We start from the raw sequence: 20,257 nt of genomic DNA on the forward strand, positions 1-20,257 counted from the left end.
ATTCCCTCCCTGTCCCCCTTCAGAAATCAATTGTGGCTTGTCTCCAAAGGGGCAGCATCTAGGTGATGGGATGTTACAGACTGCTAGCAAGTCAAAAGCTTAAACAAAGATCAAAGCTGAATAAAACAACCATATTTTCTACAAAAAGACAAACAACTAAACAGGAAAAAGCTAGAATAAAGAGAACAATGCAGGTTACTTAAAACGCCAGTCTAAAAAGCAATATGTATTTCTGGCCATTGGTACTGTATTTCCTCTAGCCCACATAAGAACACAATACAACTCTCCATTAGAGCACGGCAAAGCAACATTAAATATAAAACCTGCCATTAAAGGGCAGAGGGTAATGACATCAGTGTGGGCAACCCATGCTCAGGTAGTGTTCAACTATTATCTCCAGTTTAAGAGGGCTGAAAATATGCAAATGCAGCCAGCACTGGTTTTAGATAAAATTGTCAGTTTTATGGATATTTATAGTATGTGTCCAGTCTTGCAGAACTCCATCTTCCTCCACATCAACTGTAATATAAACTGCTTTTAGTCCACATTAATACAATATGTTACTGGGATACTTCTCACATCCTGTGTAAGTCAGGTACCAGATCAATACTCAGCCATGCTGACGGAAAAAAAAAATCATTAAGTTAGGATCCGGTTAAAAATACAGACAACAGGAGAATAAACCTGATGCACAGCCTCCATTCCATCTAGATGCAAATGCAGATTATGCTTTTACATACATCAAAACTGGCTTTCTTTTCAATACATGGTTTTAAGGAATCCTACAGGTAGTACCTTTAATAGCTATCCTATACCAAACCAAACTCACCTCAAAAAAATTTAACCTCTCTGCTTCTCACGAAAGCTCTTCCCAGCCTTTGTATCAACTGCCTTACGCTTACACTTCCTGTGGTGAAATCACAGCACGAAATTGGAATAGCAAAGCTATTTCCACGACAGTATCTGCTGATGACAAGCACAGGTTTATAACTTTTCCTTGGATCAAGGAGTAAGAAGATTGAGATAGACATTAGAACTAATATCAATAAAGTAAAAATCAAAGGGAAAGCATGCTTACAAAAATTATCTTTTTCCAAAAGGTGCAAGTACTTCTATTATTTGAGGTTGCCTAGTGTAAAGCCTCCTTGGAAATTTTACTGTGCATTTTAGGTTTTTTACCCCCTTGGTATTTTTCAGAGGCAAAAAGCATATATCCCACCTGCATCATGGCACTGGTAATATAAGGCTGGTCTGTTGGCCTCAGAAGTAAAAGGAAAACAGAACAGCCACACAATCCTCTTCCTATTATTCTCCCAACCCACATAGGAAACAGAAATTGATGCCATGCCCCATAGGTCAACAAACTTGAGCTCTGTGAGACAATAATTGCAGAGTTGATATTCCTCTGAGACACCTTGCCTCTGGCTCAGCAAAGTTTAAATCAAGAAAACAGAAGCTTCAGTGTCCCAACTGACCTTCACTGGAGTGGACTTGAGGAGAGAGAGAGAGAGAAATGATCTCTTGGAGAGAAGCTCCAAAGCACACTTCACCCTTGCAGCACATCACTCATTCAAAGAAATGGCTTGCAAATATAAGATTTGGTGCCCATCTTCTAATAGGTGTTCAAGCTCTGTCAGTAAGTGGACAGCAGTAAGCAGCCTGCACAAGCACGTTACTACCTACTGCTTCTAAGATACTGACACCAGACTGGAGACCATCAAAATCATCCTGTTAGCACCTTCAAGGAAACTCTCATATTTGAAAGGGGATTTGCTGATGCAGCTTTTCATTCTCACACTCTGCTCAAGTGACTTGGCTCTTTGTTTATGTTGGGTTCACAGTACCACCTTGAAGATCCCTTCACCACCACGTTTTGTCATTTCACAACTGCAGTTGCCATGACAACAGGATGCAGCTTATCTGTGCTGTTTTCATATTTCAGTTTTTGTTGCCATAACAACACATTCTGGCTTTCTACAGAAACAGCAACTTTAAGCCATGTATTCTCAAGGACACAGGATTCATCATAAATGTTCATCAGAGAAGAGATCTGTACAGGGCATTTGTAAATTAAGCTATTTTTTCTGAAGGGGGATTTTTCACTCACAAAAGTGAAAAGCTGACAGCAATTGCTAGAGGCAGACTGCTGAGACATCTAAAGCCTGGCCTTTAATAATAGCCAGAGTAATATAGCACCAGGCCACTTCCGAGTGGGGACTCCCCACAGTGTCAGACTGTGTCAAACTGCACAATTGTTATGTGATGTGAGTAAGTGTCCATACTTGGTTCACCCAGGCAGATCTGAATTAGATGCTAGATGCAATTCTCTTGAGTTTTAACCCAGTGGCCTCCCCATTATTACCAGCACCACCACCATGCAGTTTTGTGTTTGAAGGCCCATTTTAATTCTGTAATTCAAGCTGCTGTTGTAGATCTGTTTCCAGACTCTGACCCTCCTCGCTTCCAGGTGACTGCATTTTGAACTTTTATTTACAGGAAGTGCACATTCATCAGACTGGTGAGAAAATGTTATACAAACACAGCATGCATAAACACAAAACAGTGATGGCTATGAGGGGTATCAGCTAACATGGCACTGTAACTTCATTACACCCTCATTTATGTACTTCACTAATGAGACAAGCACAGGTGTCTAACACGGTCCCTCATATGAGATGAATAACAATAATACAGTCCAACCTGCTTTAGCCATGCTTGGTATCCAGAAGATAAAAGCTGAAATCCATCTTTTGGCATGTGTATTCGGGGCTAGGAGAGAATAGACATAAAGAGAGACCTCCTTTTACACTGGGACCTAGCTAACCTAAGCCTAATTTCTGGAGCACTTTAAACAATGCAGATTTTTTTAAGCGCCATATGAAGGTTTAGTCCCCAGATTAGTTCTTGTTTACAGCTGCTTCATGAACACTTTTTTAATAAAGCCACCATTTTTGTTTTCCACCATTTTACATTTCAGTTCAGTATATATAGGGTTGTTTTTTTAAATTTCCACAAAAATGCACTTGGTTAAGCACAGCGTCTGTGGTGGGTGCAACAGCAAAGACTAATGGTCATTAATGCTTTTGACACTACATAAAAAGCAAATGGTGTCAAAACAGCAGTAGTCAAGCTATGAGTCTTTTCACAGTTACCATCCTCAACATGGTCAGACCAGACACTGGACAACATGAAGAGATGACAGAAAATTCCTGAAGAGTACCGCCTTAATACCAGGGTAACAGGTTATTATACTTACACACAGGAATAAATTATGCCTCAAATCGACAGACAAATATAATCTCCTCCCCATTTACTGTTTTCATGCTTTTTTGGATTGAAGGAAATGCAAGACACCCAATTGCTCTAGAAGCACAAAGCATATATAGCATAACTTACAGCTAGGAAAAAGTATGCAACAAACCCCAAAACACTGTCTGACATGACATTTATTTGTAGTTCAAAGATATTCCCTCATTTAAATGGATTCAAGTGATCCCCCTCCCTCCAAAAACAGGAGATGCTTAGAAATTAAAATCACATCTAAGCAACAGGACCAGACAGAACATCCACAAACACCAAAGATTTTTCTTACCCCATGAAACTACTTCACAATCCCTTTCTTAACTCACAGTACTTCCCCTCCAAATCAGATGTGCCCCCCTAACACTCACTCCTCCTGGAAGGCTGGAAAACTCATCTTCAGAATGGCTCTATTGAAGATAAGCTTACTCTCACTTGTTCTTGAGTCAACACAATATTTAGTTTGTACAAACTGCATCCACTTTGGTACTTGTGACACCAAAAAATACAATTTGTTGGAGAGAAATAAAGTGTTACAGCTGAATGACAAACCTTCACACCTATGGTGGGCAAGCTTGGAATTTTAAAATAAAATAAGAACCAGAACGGACTAAAATCTTGCCTCTAAAGAGAAGTACACACTCAGGATTTTGCAGTATACTTTAAGCACTTCTTATTTTTGCTTCTCTCCAGTTTGAATTGAAATCCTCCTAAATCTTTCAAAGTAGTAGTAAGATTATGCCCTGGTGTCCTAGCCAATGATCTCAGTTGAACATGAATTTTAATAACCACCATTGTGCTGATAAATTAAAGTCAAGTATGTCTGGTTACTGCATTCACCTGCTGCGTTTGCACATGCAATGCTCAACACATTAACAAACTATGTTTTAGGAGACTTCTCACACAGCTAGGAGCATCATCCTCCAAGACCTAAGCCTTCCTTCAGCACTAACTTCATGGGTGGTTAGTCTCTCTACGACTGTAAAATGGGGACCACACTCATTTAACCCACCTCACAGGTTTGCTGAGAGGAGCTCTTGACATTTCTATGTGCTTTGGAAATGGAAGAACTATATGAAGTGCTGCATATCTAGCAAGAACACTACAGAAATACATATTTTACTTCTGGCTCAAGGGCTTCAGTTTCTTTTTTCAAAGTAGTAGAAGGAAAAAAAAAAAGTCCTCATAAGCAGAAATAACAATCATTTGATATCAGTGTCACAAGTAGAGAGACCTGAATACCAGTCTCAGATGTGCCCAAGCTCAAACAACAAATTGTTGTGATGTTAGAATCAAATTGCATTCACAATAAATTGTGAAAAATTACTTCATTTGTTTCTGGTTCTGTCACCTAACCTACAAATTAAAAGATAACAGTCAAGCTCTTCAGACCAGCGGGCTGCTTAACATTTGCTAGCCCATCAGGCCAGAGCAGTCTGAATAATTGATTTAAAGACATTGACTTGAACCATTTAATTTAAAGACCCTGGTCCTGCAAATATATAAGTGTATTAACAGATCTGTTGCCAGCAATAGGATTTCTCTTCAACAGAAGTGTTTCCAGTAGCAAAGATAACAATGCATTTCTATTTAGACGACTCTTATCAACACAATTTTTTGTGACTCAAAAGTAAAGTTGCTCAAGTATTTTAATAAAAGCAATCAGGATTTTCGGCAGATTAGCAGCAACTGTAAACTCAATTTATTTTTCAAAGCTGAGAAGTGAAACATAAATATAGGAGAAACTAAGACCCACCACTCATCCTCAATACTGTATTTGTCAGAGGTATGTCTCCTCTGCATTTGATAAATCTGCTCACATTTAAGAAGAAATGAGGGACTACACATAAGAGAAGCAAATTTTACCAGTATTTACAAGGTACGTGTGTCATCACCCACATACTGCTGCTTATGCCATTAACATCAAAAGAAGCACAAAAGAAAAGGGCATTTAATTAAAATTTCTCAGATTGATGACTGGTTGTAAAAGTTTAGCCAATCTCCTAAATTCTGAATTTCTGTGGTTTTCCAAAGCACACTGTAAATGACCCCTAGGAATGCATTCTTCAGCAGAGAAAGGCAATTAAAGTAATACATTTGGTTAAAATATTCTGAATTGCAGCACCCCAATGACAGTAGACAGGACTGTAAGAGGACCGTCAATTTTAAAAAATAAAATAAAATTGCCCATCTTTCCCCCAGCCTTAAAAATATGTGGGATCCAGAACACGGTCTTGTTTGGAAGCTGTATTAATTTATAAATCAACACTAAAATCTTCCATGATTATGATCCATTCAAAGCAATTCCACCAGCAATACAATTAATTGCCCAGCAAGACCTACTCATTTTTGTATTTTCATGAGCACACATCATCTATGCTCATGGTTCAATACCATTCATAAGCACAGTATTTTCTCTTAGCATCTGCTCCAGCATTTTCCTTGACTAGAAGTCAGGCCGCTAGAGCAATTTTGCTCTCTTTTTCAACAGCATCAACAGTGATTGCTTTCCTCAAAAAGTAACTCTGAAAGCACTCTAACTGCTAATTTATATCATGCTATTTTGTGAATATTTCACATTTTGATTTAGGTCAGTGACTAATTTGCAATATAACTTAGTCTACTTCCTTTTCCAAGACATCCATGCTTATTATTGAGGTCTTGCTTTAAAAATGAGCCTTCCATTATCCCAGATGGCTTATTCCACAACCATCAGCACCTTACTCACAGTTCTGAAATGCAATTTTATTGTGTATGAAATCTTAACTCTCTCTCTAGTCTTTCTGGTGTCCACAGAACTTGTTTTCTATACGTTAGCCATATATTAAAATTATATATATTGTATCTGTCTACAAACTGGAGAGCCAAAATAGCTTACTTTGCTCATCTCTTTGTCTGCAATCCCTGACTTTTTTTCCTTTAGTGATCTACTCTTCCATTTTTAATCCATTTGATTTCTGCAGTCCCTAGCAAGGTCCAGAACAAGAGAATGATTCTTGAGAACAAGTCAGTAATTTAAAATTCAGTGGTACCCTCTCCACTCTCTACCAAGGCCGATTTTCAGAGGACATTTAATTACAGGCCTGAGTTCCTATTTTCTAAGCCTAAACACAACCCCTGAAGGCTTACAAGATTTGAGTCACAGCTGGAGCTGTGGTTACTATACAGTTTAAATATCAGCCTCTTTACTGTGCAATTTGTTTCGAAAATCAAATCAGATGCTGTGTCATAAACAAGTGCTAATTAAGTACTGAGCGGAAATTGGGCTTTTTTGTGCAAGAAGGGTTCTTAAATATCTGCATCTTCACTTCCATAAGAAAGGATAAATATGTCAAGAATGATAATTATAAAAGGAAACCTACTATGGTACTTCCAAGGCAGTACTGCTGCTTCTCCATTTCATCTGCTTCCATGTAAGAAGAAATAAGGGAGGGGTAAAATTGAGACCTATATGAAATATATATGTACTAAGGATCTTATTAATCTGATCATATCACCCATAATGCTTGCTGTTCCCTCAGAGAAGACATTCACTCTGGGTTTCCATCACATAGGATTTAAACAAGCAAACTAAACCCATCTCTTTCCATCACTGCAAAGCAATAATGAAGCTACTTATATTACCATTTCTTTTAAGTCATGATCTACACACAGTATTTATTTGACAATAGCATTGAATTCATTAGATATAACACCTTGTTTGATAAATATCAAGTGAGGAACAGGAATAATACATTTTAAGACTCTGAAGGTTGCCTCTGAGTAACAATATTCAGGACTCCATTAACTAACAGGCTGTTGGCTACAAAAGCAGAATTAGATCTGTCAGTCACTGACATGGAAGGGCATGGCCAGTTGCACTGAAGATTGTCCAGTGGAGATGACTTCCACAGCAAAGAAAAGTATCCCCTGTGGCCTAGAACTTGTAATGAGTTTGCATCCATTACAGCAATAAACTGAATTCCTATTACAGAATATACAACTTCATGGCCCAGACAGATCCCTGACTCTACTGCCCAAAGCAATACTCAAAATAAGGCAGAGTTAGATCTGTGGACTCCAATTCAACAAAACCAAACACACAATTTCAAAATCTTTCATTGTTATTAGGAGAAAAACCCATGAGCTATCTGATCCTAAAAGCTTAAGCTGCCAATATTTAAGTGTGTCCTTTGTGAGATTTTGTAGAAAGAAGGAACAAACACTGAGTCAGCTGACTGTCAGGTCTCACAGTTTGATACAAGCTCCTTCAGAAGGACACAGCACTCTTGAACAGTAGGTTCTGACTGCCTGTGAACTTAATGAGTTCACTGCACGTGGTGAACATGGCTACTCCAGCTCTTTAATGAATCTGCCTGAGTTCCTCAGCTGAGATCTGCTCAAAACCAACTCCCACTGGAGAGTGTCTATTTATATAACTTGACAGATAAATAGATGCAAGGTTTTTTTTATATCCTTCAAGAGCAGCAGCAACCAGGTAAACTACTGCTGTAACATGAAACACCTGGATACCTTCTTTAGGGCTCACAAGAATACTAAGCTAAGGTATTGAAAACCAAACGGAGACCCATGACAGCACTCCATTAATCTCTGAACAAAGTAACAGCAAGATCCACAAACATGCTTATTCTAGCAGTGTGGAGATTCTCTTTGTGCCCATGCTTGATTTCACAACCATTTGACACTTTAAGTATGAAATTCAAGTGCTATAACCAGCCTCATTCAAGACTGCAAGATCTGTGGTGAAGACCATTTCTCATGCTACTTCCTGACTTTGTGCCAGGTAAGTATCCAACAGGAACAGTGACATTCACAGTGCAAGCATTTATGTATAAAAGAGCAGCTGGAAGCCAGTCCAGAGATCAACAAAATGAAGCTGCTGCCTTCCAAGTATTGTGTCTCTTTTTTGTAAGTCCTTAGAAAAGTCAGAGAGCTCACCTGTATTTTGATTTTTCACTGAAATTCAAAGCATCAGGAATAGAAAATACTGTACTTAAAAAAAAAAAAAAAATAGAGCCAAGGCAAACCAATTTAAGTTTGAAAAATGACAATCTCCATAACCAGCCTAAGAACCTACAGTATTAACTTTCACCTTCCCAATCTCCTGCTGAATTCTAGGTAACAGACAATAAAGCATGCAGGGGAGATGGGTTAGAGGTCTGTACCAACTATTCTAGAAGGAAATCCACACTTCACACATTAAGCAGATGAATTTGTAAAAGAAATACCATTTTTTTTCTAAAGAGAACGAGACACTTTGAAGAGCACACTTCAGCACCCCACGACATTTTCTGCTTAGCTACAAGCTCTTGTTTTCTGAGCAGACTCTAACACTAGCCAGACATTTTCCTGTTCAATAAAGTAACCAAAACACTTCCTCTTTGCAGGAATGGCCATTCTGTCCAAATACATTTCCCTTACAAAGCACTCTGCTACAATTACAATGCAGGACCTTTTTACCCATCAGAAGTAACTTGGAATCTGTAACTAATTGACTCAAAAACTTACCAAAATATATTAAATTTCTTTTCCTTTTGTAAATACCCTGTGCCAAGTTCAGCTCCGCGACAGTTCTCAACTCCTGGCATAGGATGCAAATGTTCCTTTGCTTGGCTCAGCCAGAGCAAACTCCTCCTTCAACCAAAAAACACCAAAGCATCACCTGCTGTCTTGGAGGACTACAATGCCAGAATGAACCAGGGGCAACAGCAGCAGCTGAAGACACCTAATGAGCAGCCCCTGGTAGCATCCTCACGCAGAACAACCATCTGTAATTCTAACCAGAGTGAACCTAAAGTCACAGAAATGGCTGGCCAAAAAAGAAAAAGCCAAAGCCAAAACACAAACAGTATGTCTCCCGAGAAGGGGCATCTAGTGAGACTGAGTATTGACAACTATTGCCAAAATGAAACAGTCACCATGGGAGGCTAAGCAAATCTACTCCCAATTTAGAACAAATGAGAATTAGTGCTAGACTAACCCAATCTTCTTCTTTAAGAAGATCATTGAAGTCCAGACAAATTAGAATTAGTTAAGCATTTGATAGATGACATGTAGGAAGTTACTAGTTAAAATGAAGAGGATTAGGATTAATACCAGAGTTGTAAGGAGGCTAAGAAACTAAAATCTGCAGAGCATCAAAGGCAATTTTGAAAAGAGAACCATTAAACTGTACATAGATTGACCCTTGTTGAAATCTATTATTATTTTTGAAATTAATGCTAAATATTCTCACAAATGGCTAAAATACTCAAGAATTACCAATGTGCTAATGAAATTTAAGAGACATCATAAATATATAGGACAAAGCATCCTGAAGATTTGGCAACAGAACTGGCACATTATGCATATAAATCAAAAAGTTACATTATTCCATTATAAATTAGGAACTCAGTAACTACGAAGAGGAAAAGAGGCCCTGGGATACTTTACTCATTAGATAATGATGGTTCACCCATAAGATGTGGCCATGGAAATGGCAAACAATACTATAGGATAGTGTATAAAGTAAAAAATTCCCAGAAGAGAGGAATTAGGATCACTGCTTTAGCACAAGGAATCCACAAAATATTTCCTGGAATGTTCTGTATAGCTCTGATCATTTGTGTTTCAGGGACACTAACCAATTTTGCAGCTGTTTAAAAAGGTCTACTAAGATGATCAAAAGTTCCAGGAAATGTCTTACAACAGAAGGAAAAATCAATTAAAGAATGCTGGTTTAGCCTGATCAGATCCAGCTCAGAGCAGAATATGATTGCTCTCCACAAGTATCTGCAGATGAACACAGGGGAACAAGGAGAGCTGTTTAAGCTCAAGGACTCTGGCGTACGAACTAATGAGAATGAACAGGCCGTGAATGGAATTAAGCAGAAAAATAAGAACTAGATTCTGACTTTCAAAGTAGTCAAATATGGAATAGCTTTGCAATGGCATAGCAAAGAGAATTCTACTTAGCAACTGCTTTCACTAGTTTGTGAAAGCTTTAGAGACTAGTTTAGTTGCCAATATCAGACTTGAATCCATGCTCCACAAGACCTATTCCAGTCCAACACCAACATGTGTCTTCTCAGTGATGGACCTTTTATCGTCCCCACTTCAGTTCTTATGTTAAGGTCAGGACATTACAGGAATATTTTCTTGTCAGCAAAAAACTTGCAGGGTATTTATGCTTGCTTATAACAACAGCTGTAACAAAGTACAAGAGCAATATACTTCACTGGAATCATCATAGGCAAGAGAAGGAAAAATAAAAGGGAAAAAGTTACAAAAAGAATAGAGAACCTGATTTTTCTCCTTTTGAATATATTAACAGGAAACACCTTCTGTCACACTTGAAGAGGCTGTTAACATTATTTGGATTTCTTTCTGTTGAGATGCCTCTAAGACTCATCTTCTAAAACAAGATTAATCCATCATTTTTTGAGACTACACCCCCTTCTCATTGTTCTAATTTGCAGGAGATGAATGATAGCTGGCTGCATTTCTCAATCACGCTGACAGTTTTGGCAAAAAAGAATTAAGGGCATTGAGCAGTCCCAATGAACCCCCCTGGAGAATCGCCAACATCTTCCTAATAGACAGAATTCAAGGCCAACTATCCATAAACTAAAAGCAACTCCCACCTAAACACTGTTCCATTCTGTATTGCTCTCACAATAAATTACAGATGATGTGTGTAGAGAGGGAGACTGACTACATTGTATGACTTTCATGATAGACCATTTTTCTCTGAAACAACTAGAGACTGTTCTGGTTCCTCTATGGGCAAGCACGGAAACATTCAGACTCTTTTCTAGTCAGCATACAGTCCAGCCCTGATTAGTATCCAAGCAAAGTCTACCAACACCTTTCTCTACAGTGTCATCCATTCCAATATATTTGGGAAAAATTCTTACAATTCTCTAAGAATAACTATGTTCCAAGATGGAAATATCATGAGTGAGTATTCCTACAAATAGAAAAATCCCATCCAGGGCACAAAGCCAGCTGACAAAATTCACACCAGAGCTCTGCATCGGCTGGTGTTACCCAAATTCCCTCTCTACCATCTTCTTCAGGTGCTTCTGAAGAAGATAGGTCCCTCTAGACTACTGTTAGAAGAACACACTTATTATTGCTCTGCTAACATAAAACTGTACTTAAGAGATTCTTCATTCCTTTGTAGTATGCCCCTGCAACCTTTCTCTTCTCACCATGGGATGAAGCAAATTAAACCAGCATTAGGCCTTTTTGCTGCTTCTAGTCCAAACTGGTTTCTCCAATGGATTCTGCCAAGAGGCTGCATGTCTCCTGCCCACAGACTGGAAACACTTCTGTCTTTCCCTCAAGAAGACTAGAAAGGCCCCTTGCTGAGCTTTCCCATTCTTCCTCATCCTCTCCTTTCTGATGCTCTCATCAAAATGACTGCACAAGACCCTGTTTTAGCAGTGGGGGAAGGAAAATTAAATCAGATGTTTCTCAATTTTTAGTACAGAGGAAGACTAGAAGTAGCTAGAGAGAACAAAATTATGATCAATCATTTGTTTCCAAGCAAAATCATTGTGGAAAAGTGAAATAATTTAAAACTATAGTCATCATGTCTGCCTCTGAACCCTTCTGCCACCCCAGCTAACAAATCTGGCTGTGCATGCACAGTGGCAAATAGGCTGAGCACCCATTGGTTAATGGGACCATGGAACTTGCACATCAAGAGAAAAAAAATGAATTTTAATGCAGTTTTTAGAAATACTTGTCATTGTTTCAGCATTGCTATTTAGTGAATGGGACCGATTTCTCTCTCAGTAGGGGATGATATTTTAATGATGTAACAATGTACTTCCCAGAAGAAAGACAAGCCTCATGAGGCAGATTAAAACTAAGAATATTCAGATCCCATTAAAATCAGACAGTTTCAAGCCATTTTTAAAATTAATTTTGTTTAATGATAAAATGGGTTATCTTAACAGGTGGCTAGCCAATTGTAAAATTAACCAAAACATGGTCAGAAGCACAAGGGTAGCTATTAGAAGAACTGGTTCCTTTGTATTCTGCCTCCTATTATCAGTGTACCATATTACCCTACACAAATTCCTCCAGCCCATGACCCCTGGCAAATTTCTGAGCTTCAGCTTTCTCTTTCTACAAGCAGGGGTAGCATTTGTCCAACACCCGAGTTCCTCAGCACCTCAGAAAAACTGGCATTAGAAAGCTCTGTTGTTTAATAAGCAGGAAATATTTAATGCAATTCCCAGGATGTTTATTTTCAACCATTTCTGTGGTATCAAGAAGTTTTTCACAGCACTAATCAGTATCCTGTCAGGGAAACAGCTTCATGTTTGATTGCTTATTAATTGTATTTTGAGCACTTACTCTTTAGCTGCAGCCACTGGACGCTGTTATGCTACAATTAACTCCAGCTTCCACAGCTGAACACAGAGTGGATTCAGCCCTTCTGTGCAAAGGGCTGAATTATCACTTATAATGTATAAAGAATAAACCTTGTTGAGCATCTCCTGAATTGTAAGGAAGAAATGAGGAAGACTGAAGAAAACACTCAGTACTGGAAATACCAGTTAAGCTTGCTACTGAGGACAGTTAAATATTACACAAATGCATGGAGTTTAAGATGATGCAATACAAGCAGACAAGGAAGTGAGAAAACAGCCTATTCCATCTGCATTGATGAATTTAGCAGGAAAATTTGTATACAAAAAATCAAGTTGCTCAGCTTGCTGGTCTTAAATGAGACCATAAATACTGTTGATGATTGAGAAAATGAATATGACAACAATATATGACAATCCATACAGATAAAAAAAAAGTTAGTGGATCCCTTCACACAATACTTAGTGAGAATTCCTAATTTCTGGTATAAATTACTCTTCTTGTAACAGAAAATAAGTATCTTTCTTTAACATGTTTTATAATACAAACTACCAGCACAGCAAAATCCATAGAAAACAAAATAATGGATGAATACATTCACTTGACAAACATATCCACTCAACATTTTTGTATGTCAGGAAATACTTTCTGATCCCCACTTTAAATGTTTTTGGAGTGTGAAGTGAATGTTAAATGAGACCAGACCAGGAAGTTTCCTCAACCATTTAACTTTTTGCCTCAAGTCATTATTTTTGCTACCTCAGAAGCGGCTAGCACTGAAAATAAAGAAGAAAACAACATAATTTTATATTTAATCTCATTTATGGCCCAGACATTACAGCTTGGAGTATTTTCATGGCCAACCAAAGATGACCATTTGATTTTTTTCTTCATTAGGCACCTCTTAAAGAGGTGATCTCTGAACACTGTACATTCCTACCTTACCTCCAGACATGATACACAACTATGGAATAATTTTATTTTTTTCTTTTAAAATCCTCATCACCTTTTTGTATATCACAAACCATTTTAGGATACTGAGAATGTTGAGACCACCACACATCTTGCATCTTCCAAAGACTATTTAGGAAGCCCTTCGCCTAACCAAACTTTGTGGTTAGAACAGTCTGCTTTATCTTACTAATGAGAATGATAATTTAGTACCAAATACTCAGGAGGAATTATAGCTCTGCTGACTGGCAAATAATTTGCCAAGGCAGATTAGTTTAGCTGCATAAAATAAATATCCACCTGCACATACTAGCACTAATCAGGGCGTGAAATTAAACTTTTTATTCAGTGGGAAATAACTGCTGCAAGGCGGCTATTTAGTCTGAGAAGCAAATATTAAGGTCAGCCTATTCTCTCTGATGTTTATAGTACATATTACAGTGAAGAGAGCATGGTGCAACAAATTTGGCTTTTTAAGTCTATGAAACTAAATACTTCAGTGATGCGATAGCAAATTTGCCATTTGCTTTTCTAATTGCATACATTTAATGGAGCAAAGTGGCTGAAATGAAACATTACCAGAGAAGTGAGGGTGAAGTTACTGAAGTACCAAAGGCCTGCATCAAGTGCAGAAAAATCTACAGCATGAAGTTTGGGGTAGAAGAAAATTAATCAATGTTTTCCATATAATATACTAGTGCCAACAAACACCCAAAAACCAGGATGCTATTTCAGTACCATTGGAAAAACTGCTAAGTGCATGTGTAATATTCAAGCAGGATTTGCAACCCCACATTTAAGAGGCAATGCTCTGCTATCCCAGCTTACAAAATTATTCTCACTGCTTTCAAGACTTCCTTGCTTTGGATCCCCAGGGTTCTCTGCCACAATGTCCCTGACACCGATATGTCACTGGGAAGACTGTGAAGTTCTCAAAAGATTTTTTTTAAAAATAGCTAACAAATAACAGGTCTTACAAATTCTGGTCCTATTGACACCATGAATGACATAGGTTCAGTGCAAGAAGAGCCTCTTTTAAAGTATAAGCCTTTGTCCATCTGTTCCATACATATACATGCACACAGCAGGAAAAAAATTTCCAACTTTATTACCTTTCAGCCTTCTATTACACTGACTATTCTTTGCTATATTACCTGCCAGATATGTGGGAGGTCCTACAAACATGCAAATATAAAAATTAAAAAACTTCAGAGTTTTTCTTCATTAAAATTTAAAACAACTCACAACCAAAAGAAAATCAACCACCAAACACCCCACCCAAAAAAAACCACAACCAAAAAGCAACCCACAGATGAATCTCAAAACATAACCAGAACGCTCTATTTCTCCTGTGAAACTGGAAAGCCCATCAGCAGCTCCTAAAATCTGACCATCCAAAACCAAAAGGAAAATGGTATTTTGGGGGTGAAACAGAAAAAACCCACAAAGAACACTCAGGCTGACTTCTTCCTATTCAAGAGCCAGGAAATTAGGTAAATTATTGCAAATTAATTAATTCATAAAAACTGAGCAAGTGGAACTCTTTTAAGTATCAAGCTTTTGCCTCTCAAATGGCCCTACATGGGACCCCAAACTGGTCAGGTACTGTTCCAAGCACTGCTAATTAAACACAACTGAAGTTGTCACTAGTCCATTCAAGAAAACAGATGTCGCTTCATAGAGCTTTGATATTTTTCTTAAATACCTTTCAAAATGAGGAACAAAAAATATGAACTCTTATAAAAAGGGCTTTATTGTATTTTTATAGCATATTACATACCTTGTAACAATCATTCTGTTAAGTGTGAATGTCAGTTTTATTTTCTGTCCCTTTTTTCTTGGCTATTTACAAGCTTTGTAAGAATCATTCCTTAATTAAGTCTAAACATAGTTTTATATAAATGGATTCCTGGAATTAAAAACGTTCAGACTTAAGAAATGATTGTTACAGAGACTGTAACAGGCCGTAAAAAGAATGCCACTTTAAACAAAGATTTCTCATTTTAATTAAAAAGATAATCATCAGAACATTCGTATACTTAACAGAACCATTTGAAGCTACTTTGAAAAAATATCTACTATTCTATGCAGGCTTTTGTAGTTTACTATATATGACATTTAATCAAAGTCTCAGTTGAGCCTACCACACTCATACTTTCAATATCTACTGTTTCAAACACTTATTCAAACTTGAAAGTTACTTACTGAGCACCTCAATTTCTTGTTCTTTTGTAAATGACTGACTATGGAAATCCCATATTCCTGAATGCATAAAAGCAGAGCTCTCTATGGCTGGGGTTTTGGGTGGGACTTTTGTTTGCATTTTTTTAGGTTAACGGGCGTGTTCCCCTCTCTCTTTAGCTTGTGTATCAGTTTCCTAAACACTGTACTTTATAAAGAGTGTACTTTCATCAGCAGGACAAAAAATAAAGGAGGCTGAAGTGAACTAAGACAGGTTCCACTCTGGTAAAATCCTTCCTACAGCTGCAGAACACTGGACTATTTGATTTTAAAGATTGACTTTAAATCTATCAACCATCTTTCATTCAAAAAAGAAAAAAAATAACCACCAACAAAACTTTTGAAAGATGATGTGCAGAACACATGATACAAGACACTCATTCACCAGCAAAAACAGTCTTTCCTTGTGAGCAGTTGCTTAGTATTGTGTAGTGTTAATACACAGCAATTTAATATCTGGAATAAATTAGGTCTTATTAAGACATAGAGATAAACTGAGTAAGCAAATGAAATTAAATGAATTACTTAAAATATGAGATTATACATATTGTACCTGAGCACAGATAACCAGGAAACTGTGGCAGATATCAGTTAAATGCAATACTGCTTCACTGGCAAGTAACCCAGCCAACACCAGACAGTGAGAAGGCAGCTGCCCTCTACTCCCATCAAAAAGTTGCACAGACATGAGCAGACAGAAAAACAACAGAGTACTGTTTGTCTTTCAAAGCACCAAATATACATGCTTTAAAGAAAAATAATTTCATTCATAATATTAGCACTGGATGAAGCTTTCCCATGACATTTTTCTGTTAGAGTTGGACATTAAAATGAAAATCAGATCACCAGGTCCATCTTGCCTGGTACCTTGTGATTCAAAAGGGCTGCTCAAAGTCAATGTCAAAACTTAAGACTTGACATTTTTAAGTGGAAAAAAGGTATTATTTTCTGGAAGAGCATAAACAAACAACCACCTAGAGAGTTGCTTTTCAATATGAAATGAAACCTACCCAAAACATATATCAAAACCAAAACTGTCTCTCCTGCCTTTGATAATAGGCCTCATACCTCTAAAATGTATTTGAATATTTACCTACAATGCTCCTTGGGAAGCTCTCAGGAAAATCAATAATTAATAGCAAAGCCCGCCTCAAGTCAAACTGTGAGCCACCTAATAAGAAGATGCAAATGAAGCATATCACACACTCTGATGGACAAGGTAACCCACTGTGAATGATTCAGCATTAGCTGATCTGCTACCTCTGTGTGGATAACTGTACCAGTGCCACTACTGCAGTGCCTGAGCACTGCCTGAGTGCTGCAAGGCCCAGAAAAGACATTTCCAGGGAGGGCCAAGATGATACTTGCAACTGATTCCTAATGTATCCTGATGTATCTATCTGTGCCACCCTTCCAGGAACACCAGAAGACCCCCCCAAGTCTGACAAACGCTTCACTTGATCAGCAGAATTAAAGGAAGAGCCACGTTCTGGACTGATGCACACTAAAGCAAAAGCCTGGGATGTGCTTAACAAAACCTTTGCTTACTCTACTTTCAACCTGTAAGCAAAAAAACCCTAAAAAGTTCAGAGTGGACAGAGGGAAGGCCCATCTTTCACTGCAGATTTTACAAGCATTTTGCATACAAGAAGCACTTTTTAATAAAACATGAAAGAACGTGGGTTAGCTTTTAGCTCTCAGTGCAGTCTGGTCTTGATCATTCTTCCCTTTATCTGGTGCTCTTAACAGATGCATATCCCAGAAGAACAGCTTCCTCTCATGGGCATGCCTCTCCCCAGTGTAAAGGAGCTCTACTGTTGGAGTCCATCAATATCTATTGTTGTCCATCTATATCATCTATTGTTGGAGTCCATCATCATCCTGCCAGCTGCAGGATGGACAGGGATTCCCTCAGCCTCCAGGCCCAATCTCACAGACAATCTCAAACCACCTGGACTAAGCCCTTGAATGAGAATCTTAGCACAGGGAGTGAAAAAAGTGATGTATGAGAAGTCAGCATAGCATGTTCACAATGCTGTCTGGCAGCAGCCAAGAATGTTTCGGCAGAAACTTTACGGGATGTGAAACTCACTATCTAGAGGCAGGTTGTAATTACCAAGCTTGGCCAAACACAAGTGCAGCAGGATCTGGGACACTCCTTTGGCCAATCCCACACCAAAGATGGCCATTCATTATTACTAATTGCTATCTTGCTGATTTAGGCGTCCATAGCATTCTTCCACTTCACTTAGCTGAGACTCTATAAATCTGGCAAACTTGGAGACTACTAGCAAACAGATCAAAAAGTCTCAAGAGAGAAACACATTCTTCCAGATTAAAAACAAAAGCCAAACAAGTGTTTCAAAGCTCAATTAGAAATTAAAATTTGCAGCTAGTGTTTCCTCAATTTAATTTTGGGCATATGTTCTGAAGATTTAATAGAAATTCCTTGCTCCTGATGAGCTCAAATTTAATTCGGTGCCACTGGAAGCACTAATCCAAAACAAACTTTTAGCAAGTGTTGCCAGTCATTTAAATTATATCCTTAGGGAATGAACAGTTTGGGGCACCTGAAATTTACATTCAATTTAGTTAGCAACACTGTTTTCATTTCTAAATTTTACATTTCTGGCCAAAATGCTTAGAAATATCAACAAATGAAGAAAAAAAGAACGAAGCTACAGTTTAAGTGCACAATGCCTCAAATCTATGGAGATTAGCCATATCTGAAGAGCATCTTGATGCATGTACTGTTTTCCATACCAAAGGCCAACTCAAAACCTAAACAATGTACATGCTCCCCCCATCAGTGATATGCTGCTGCAGCATCAAGTGAAACATTCAAATGCCAGTATTTAGAGATCTCGCAGTAGAATGGGAGGAAAAACAAAATTACAGAGGGATGGTGAGCAGTACAGCACCATAGTCTAAGGTGCACAAATAAAGAAAAAATCCAAGAATTACATGTGCAAAGCCTGCCGGTGCCTGTGGGCCCCTCCGCCAGGTCCTGCCTCACTCCAGTTTAACTTCTCCCGCTCCCAGGTGGCACCTGCAGCCGCCTCCCCCTCCTCCCAAAGCTCCCTTTGCCCGGATCTGGGAACCCTGGTTACTGCCCGCCCCGCAGGCAGGACGCCCCCTCCCCGGGCCCCGCTCACCACCTTCCCCCGCCCGCCAGCCCAGCGCCCTCCGGCCCGGCCCGGCCCAGCCCAGCCCCGAGGCCCGGATCCCCTTCCCCACTGCCCCCCGCTCCATCTCATCCCCCCCCCCGCCCCGCAGCCCTCCATAGATAGAGGTGCCCACTCTCCCGCGCCGCCTTCGCCAACCCCGCGGCCCCTCACCATGAACTTGAGCGCCTTTTCCTGCAGGACGGCCTCGGCCGGATCCATCGTCCCGCGGGGCCGGGCCGGGGCCGCCCCCCCGCTCAGTGAAGGCCGCAGCCAGCGCAGACGGGAATCTGCGCTGCCCCGCGCCCCCCCCACCTCGCCCCGCTGCCGGCACGGCGCATGCACCGCTCCGCAGGCCCACGGGAAATGGAGTCCCCGGCCACGTTCCTGGCAAAGGTTCGACCTGCGGAATAAAACTACAAATCCCGGCACATTCCGGACCTAGGGGCACGCTGGGAGCCGGCTGGCGCATGCGTTTTGTCAGTGCAGGCGGCCGACGGGGGCTGTAGTAACATATAAGGGTGCGAGGTGCGGGCCGTGGTGGGATGGACGCGGCCGCTCCGGGTGGGCGAGGGAGGGCGGTGAGGAGGCGCGTCCCGCGGGTTCCGTGTGGGCAGTTTCCAGCTCCAGACCTTCCCGGGGTGGAAGGTACGGCTGGCTCCTGGATCACTGCCCCGTGCTCTCAAATGCCCCCCAGGAGGGCTCGGCTGCTCCCACGCTTTGCTCCGGCTGCGCTGCGTGTTGAAGTCGATTGCTGCATAAACTGAGCCCCGTGCTCTGGGTGCTAGAAATATCTGGGGAAAAGTTACCAGACCGAAGGTCCGCAGGGGATGTGAAACAGGACGGTTTGCATCACTGAAATGGATCAAGTAGGCTGACATCATTCTTGAGAGTTGTTTGTTTGAAGCCATCCTTCTTTTTACATAAAAAGCCTCCCGTGCTGCTTTGGTGCCCTTTTTCTAATAATGTTTCTAGATCAATTTTCCCTGAAAATTGGACCAAGTTTTCTTTGCTGTACTAAGCAGCAAAGAGAAGGAAAGAATTGATCAGCATTCCTTGACTAGCAGCTGCATATAGACAGAAGAATATTTACTATTTCTCCTTTTTCTCTGTTGCATGCCCTACAAGACCAGCTCATGTGGCAACCATTGTTTCTAATCCTCTTCTGTATTAAATTTGTCTCATCTCTTCCCAGTTTTTCTACATTTTTCAGAGTGCCCAAAAACTGAAGCTGCCTC

General features: G+C 39.7%; 1 protein-coding gene across 13 annotated transcripts in view; it reads right to left on the reverse strand.

Annotated features, from left to right (window-relative positions):
• BTRC (beta-transducin repeat containing E3 ubiquitin protein ligase) overlaps nt 1–19,342 on the reverse strand; it is a 115,156-nt gene extending 95,814 nt beyond the window's left edge. For 7 of the 13 annotated variants that reach the window (XM_059851838.1, XM_059851835.1, XM_059851833.1 and 4 more), the window contains exons 1-2: nt 19,194–19,342; nt 2,701–2,769 (exon numbers count right to left, since the gene is read on the reverse strand). In XM_059851838.1, coding sequence (XP_059707821.1) covers nt 2,701–2,769; nt 19,194–19,241 — 117 coding nt within the window. In that variant the 5' untranslated portion in view covers nt 19,242–19,342. Of the gene's footprint in view, nt 1–2,700; nt 2,770–16,948; nt 16,968–19,193 lie in introns of those variants that run through there. The other 6 variants (XM_059851839.1, XM_059851840.1, XM_059851837.1 and 3 more) reach the window with 2 other exon arrangements.
• Between the last annotated feature and the right edge of the window lie 915 nt (nt 19,343–20,257).

Source organism: Haemorhous mexicanus, chromosome 7, assembly GCF_027477595.1.
Source record: "Haemorhous mexicanus isolate bHaeMex1 chromosome 7, bHaeMex1.pri, whole genome shotgun sequence".
NCBI lineage: Eukaryota > Metazoa > Chordata > Aves > Passeriformes > Fringillidae > Haemorhous > Haemorhous mexicanus.